Raw genomic sequence first — 6,360 nt, forward strand, 5'->3', positions numbered from 1 at the left:
GAAAGAGAAGTAAAGCCGTGAGAAGAGGAAGAGAGAGGTGGAAAGAAAACCAAGTACATAACTATTACAATAACATCAACATTCATCAAACAAAATCATATACTTTTGTCCCAGAAATCCCAACATATTCAAATTTCTATAATCATCCACATCAAATTTCAGGTTTCTCAAATTCCACCATCATTTCACACTAACATATATTATGTATCTATAATTCCTTGTTTTCTTCATATGCATTTTGTTCTCTCATTCATATTAATATACATTGTTTTTATCATTGACCAATGTATTTATATATTTGTATTTTGTTTTGTTTTGATGATTTGGTTTTTGCATTTTCAATTAGAGTGGTGATAATAACATGGCAGAGAAGAGATACGTTAAGTTAACTAGAGAACAAGCAGAATTTCAAGATATTACTCCTGGAGAGTTACACCAACCCATTGAAGTTCCACAAGTAATGTTCCAATTTCTTTAATGTTCCTTTGTTTCTTCAAACTCAATCATTTGTTAAAAGACCAACGAGCGTTGGTTCAAGTGGTACATGCTTGATCCCCTTAAGCAAGAACTGGGTTCGAGTCTTGTGGATGAAAAAAATGCCTATTGGGAGAGTTAGCCCTACGTACCTTCCCGGCTCGGACAGGATTGCCTCCAGTGCGAGGATACCTGTGGGAAACAAAAAAAATCATTTGTTAAAAGATTAATAACCTATTTGGATAGTGATCGATTCCGGAAAATTGAAAAACTTAAAATAACAAAAAAACAAACATAAAAGATGTGGATTAAATTAGTTATTTTTGGTATTATTATAATATATATTATTTTGATTTATTCATAATTTTTTTTGAGTACCAATTTTGATTTTGATTTTTCTAAAGACCAAATTGGTACTCACAAAAATATATAAGGAAAAAAGTGAGTATTCATTATGCATAAAATGATAAGATCAATGATTATCCAAATTTGCTTTTGTATATATATGCTTTAGGCTTTTGTTAACATTTATGGAAGTTTGGGAAGTTTCAATTTTTATTAAAATCATTGGTATCTTTGATTTGTCTTGTTCTATTCTTCTAAAAAATGAAGAATGGTGAAAAATAAATTAATATGGTTTCCATAGAATTGCTTGCTTGGATGGATTAATGAAATTGATTAAAAGAAAAAAGATAATTCAATTTCTTTTAGAGCATGCAATTCACTCATTAACCTCATGTACAGTGTATATTAGGTACACCTTAAAAAAAAGTTGTAATAATATAAATAGTGACAAATAAAATGAATGGCATTCCTAGTAAATATGTGTTAAATTATAGGAACAGGAACATGAACAATTTGTTTGTTGAATTTGGAAAAAAAAGATGGAAAATTACCCATCTTCCTTTATTAACATATATAATATAATTCAAAAGGCTTAATCCAGATATAGTGAACAAGTTTTTGTAACTATTTATCAAAGAATTGTATTTATGTTAATTTTCATTGATGAATGGTAATTGATATTATATTATATTTTGATAGTATAATGTTGATAAATGTGTTGAATGTGGACAAATTCTTCCTGAAACTTACCAACCCCCTTCTGATGAAGATTGGACAAGTGGAATTTGTGGTTGTGCTCAAGATACTCATAGTTGTAAGATTCTATCTATATGCTTTATTTCCATTATTAATTTGATTCATTTTTCAAGATGTTACATTTTTTTTCTAGGAACTTATTATGTGTATCTCTAAAATATATGTATTTGTTTGCCTATGACCTAGCTTGGAGTTTTAGTATAAATATTTGAAGAAAGGGTAGGTGGGTAACATGGAGGTCTAAAATGCTCTAAGTTGAAATAGTGGAATTATTTATTTTAGATGGTAGAAAAGTAGAATAATATGTTGGAAACAAAATTTGGCTTTACAAAAGAAATCATCTCTACAAAATAAAAAACAAAAACAACATATATTTTTATCCTTTTATTTATAATGAGATAACATTTTTATTTTTAAAAACAAAAAAAAATAAGAACTCCCATTATTCTTGTTAATAAGAGTTGTTGATGCACTATTCATTGCATTCTTTAAATCGGATAGAGATTATTGGTCCCAAATTGTGCCTCATTTTTGGACCCGTGTCAATCAGAATATTACTTTTTAATTTTAAAATTTTTCATTATACATGTGACAATATATATATATATATATATATATATGATTGACCTGAGAAATAAAATGACACATCATTGAAAACATACGATGTCTGTCACTTTTAACCTACTTGTAGAAGGTGCCCTTAATTTAATTATATAACTCATGAAGTAAATCATCCTAATCCTTCCTAATGACAAATAACTCACCCTAACTCTTCATCTCTATTTTAACTTATGATTCATAAAATAATTCTCTATAACTTTTATACTAACAATAGCCTAAAATCACAACCATGAAAACTCCATTAAAATCAATAAATTGTAATGTAGTAGAAGTACATGTACCTTGGCCTAATGCCAAGTTTTGCAATGATGAAAATCTTATACAATAATGACTTAATAATGCTTATGATGTAGGTTGGATTGGGCTATTTTGTCCATGTGTTTTATTTGGCCAAAATGTTGAAGCATTGAGAGAAGAAATTCCTTGGAAAAATGCATGTGTTTGTCATGCTATGTGTGTAGAAGGTGGCATGGCTCTTGCAGCAACAATAGCACTTTTCAATGGTATTGATCCTCAAACATCATTTCTCATTGTTGAAGGTTTATTCTTTACATGGTGGATGTGTGGTATTTACACTGGTTTGTTTAGACAAGCTCTACAGAAGAAGTATCATCTCAAGGTGATTTTATTTCCTTCTAGTTCGGATCGTAATTACTATATTCTCTTATTAACCTTACGTATCATGTAGTCAAATTGTCGTATTCCAAACTCACCTTACAAATATCTTGTAACGATAATATAAAAAGTGACAAATAGCATACCCAAATGTATTGCTCACGTTCCTAGTAATTAGGGTTGGAAATGAGTCAAACTAAGTTGAATCAAAGTTCAGTTCGATAATGATTGGTTTGGCTCGAAACTCAACTCGAGTTCGACACGAGTTATTTTTTTAGCTCGAGTTCGGCTCAATTAAAATTCACGAACAATTCAGCTCAATTTAAATTGGTTCATTTGGACAACTTAAATAATTAATTAGTTTTTAAAAAATACTCCAAAATGTAACATTGTTTATATATATATATATATATATATGATAACAATAAATATAAAAAATAATGCATCAATCATAATAAACATAAACATTAGTTTATATATAGGGAATGAAGTATCTCCCTGTATAAGGAGATAAATTATCTCATTCTGCTAGTGAAATCATGACATGTGTCATGTTTAATCATTTTCTATAAAAATATTTTTAAAAATAAACAAAATAGCACCCATGTCACATTTTTACTGGGCTAGAGGAGATAAATTATCTCATGATATGAAGAGATACATTATATATATATCGAGTCGGCCCATGAACCTAACAAGTCGAACTGTATCTCACTCAAGTTTGACTCGTTTATTTCACGAGCTCAATTTTCAGCTCAAGTTTTGGCTCATTTGGTTCATGAACCAAGTTTATTGAGCTAAATAACAAATCAAATTTCGAACGAATACCGAATTGGTTCGGTTCATTGCCGGACCCTACTAGTAACTATTGGTTGGACTCATTCTATTTCCCTAGAGCAAGGTTGTGCTACTAAAATGATTTTGAACGTGAAATGGAATACACATACACACTAGTTTATAGTTGCAGTACTTCATCACTATTGAAGAAGAATAAAATGTTGCAGGAATACGTTTAGCTTCTATTAACATCATTTTAAAATCTTACAAGGTAGTTCACATGGTGTTGTAACTTTTTTAAGGTTGATAAATGAGGCTATGTTAAAAAAAGTGTATTGATGCCAACAATCAATTTTAGTGTTTGTCAAACTTTGGAAAGAGTGACATTTTCTAAAACAAACTACTGTTGAAAAATCCTAATATTAGGACCGGGAGCCTCGAACCACCGGGTAGTTCCATTGTTACGTGGATATGAGAATAGTGAAGAATCACAAGTAAAACACCACGTCTTGAACCAAAACCTTGAGGCATTAGTTCCATGAGTCTTTCCTTCTTATAAACTCTTTCACTCCTCCCCGTGTATCCAATGTGGGACTACACTTGAATAAACCAAAAGATCCAATAATTTTCCCTGGCCATGGCTATAACTTGAAATTCTGTCCAAAACTCCCATTCATTGGTCTACCTTGCAAAATTTAAAGAATTTTCATAGTTTTATGCTTGATACTTGTTTATTGATTCAGAATTGCGGTGTGACACCGTATCATTATGATGTGAGTGCAATAGATTGCAATATAACTACATCAGACTGTATTTGGGCTATATTAGACTGCATTGGGTCGCATTAGACCACATCAATATTAAAAATATTTTTATACTTGCAAGGCCGCAAACCCCATCGCAATAACAACAAAACACAACCGCAAGTACAACCTCGATTTAAATCACTAATCATAACATACAACATATGACTTATATTTTATGTTTGGTGTAACCCTAAACGAACTAAAAAGTATAATATTTTGGAACAAAAGAGAATAGGAATACATATTGTTTAATTTTGTTCTATTCTATATCCACACACCAATTGCTACCTCATGGTGGAAACTAAATCCTCTCGATACTGAAGGGTCAAGTATTGAAAGAGATTACGACACGTGACTTTAAACGAGTTTTAACGATCTAAGACCCTGTTGGAAAGGATCCGAACCCCTCATGGTACTATTAATGAGTCATTTTGTTAGTTGATTTTCAGGACTCACCATGTGATCCTTGCATGGTTCATTGCTGCTTGCATTGGTGTGCCATATGCCAGGAACATAGGGAGATGAAGAACCATCTATCTGATGATGCTTCCATTGAATCAACCATTGTTAATCCTCCACCAGTTCAAGAGATGATGAACTCTAGTGAGAACAATGAGTCTGCACAAAGTGATGAACATAACAATTTGCAGATCCAACCTGTTTAAAAACATGCATTGATTGTATATAAGAATCATATTCATATATAATAATGTTCTTCATCTTTTCTTACTTTTCTTTGGTATATATAAAGATGAAAATAAATTGCAAATTTTATATTCTTCAATGAGTTTAAAATTCATGCACTGATAGTATAGTGTAAAGTTTTTTACACTGTCGGTCAATTATCCACTATTGATTTCTATTACTTTTGTTTAAGAGTCAATGGTAGTTAACAAATCAATAATGGATTATTGCTAACATTGTAAAAAAATATTCTTACACTGTCATTATACACATATTAAATCCTTTTTTAGATTCTTGTGTGCCTCATATTATAGTGTAACATGAGTTAGGCATTTCTAGTGTAGAGTCCAGTAATGGGAAAATGAAGATAAAATATAATTTCTTTATTTTAAATTTTTGAAGGATACAATTATATAATAATAAAAAAGTGTATATACTAGTAGTGTAAGAGTTTTATAGACTGTCAATACATCGTTCACCATTCATTCTCAGTCATCATAGACTCTTAAAACAATACAAATGAGTAGTGAATAATGTATTGATTGTATATAAATTTTTACACTGACATTTAAATATTATAATCTTATATAATTTAATTAAGGGTAAATTGTACTTTACACCCTTCATTTTTGAATCACTACAAATTAGACTTCAAGGTTAAAGTATATACGAAAGAGGCATGAAGTTCGCACTTTTAAGTTAACTAGAATGGCGACAAATATTTAAGTTTTATGTATTTTATTTTGGTGAATCAGAATATATATTTTTTGTATTGAATATATTTTATATTTTACTTTATATATTATATTTTTTTGTCTTTATTTTAATTGTAAAATGAATGTGAAAGAATGATTAATATGTTTGTGGGGGTTACATATGATTATTTAGTTTTTTTAGAAATTAAAATATTAACGGCAAAATAGAAAATAAAAAATTACACAATTTACATTATATTTTCTCTTTATATATAATATAGATAATTCATGGTCAATAGTGATCGATCATTAATCCTGTAATGTATATTAATTTCTCAAACAATTTGTTAACAAAACAATTATGCAACTTTGTAATCTTGTAAGTGATTGTATAAACACTTGTTATCATATAATGATATCAAGTTTAAGGAAACAAATCATTTTTTTTGGTTTTCTACTGTCTTTGCACTGAATGCAATCCTGCCAAGTCGGGAACATCCATAGGTATATGAGACTAACTCTTCCAACAAGTATTTTTCCGTCCACAATACTCGAACTCGAAATAATGCTTAAAAAAATGAAACATA

The 6,360-nt window shown here is 29.7% G+C and overlaps 1 protein-coding gene across 1 annotated transcript; it reads left to right on the plus strand.

The window, feature by feature from the left end:
* On the plus strand, positions 1 to 5,122 carry LOC109360847 (cell number regulator 6-like). Its single transcript, XM_019605999.1, has 5 exons — positions 1 to 162; positions 347 to 457; positions 1,519 to 1,633; positions 2,550 to 2,815; positions 4,844 to 5,122. Exons 2-5 carry the CDS (start codon positions 362 to 364, stop codon positions 5,057 to 5,059), a joined length of 693 nt encoding a protein of 230 aa, XP_019461544.1. The 5' UTR covers positions 1 to 162; positions 347 to 361; the 3' UTR covers positions 5,060 to 5,122.

Source organism: Lupinus angustifolius, chromosome LG11 (genome assembly GCF_001865875.1).
Source record: "Lupinus angustifolius cultivar Tanjil chromosome LG11, LupAngTanjil_v1.0, whole genome shotgun sequence".
In the NCBI taxonomy this organism is placed as follows: domain Eukaryota; kingdom Viridiplantae; phylum Streptophyta; class Magnoliopsida; order Fabales; family Fabaceae; genus Lupinus; species Lupinus angustifolius.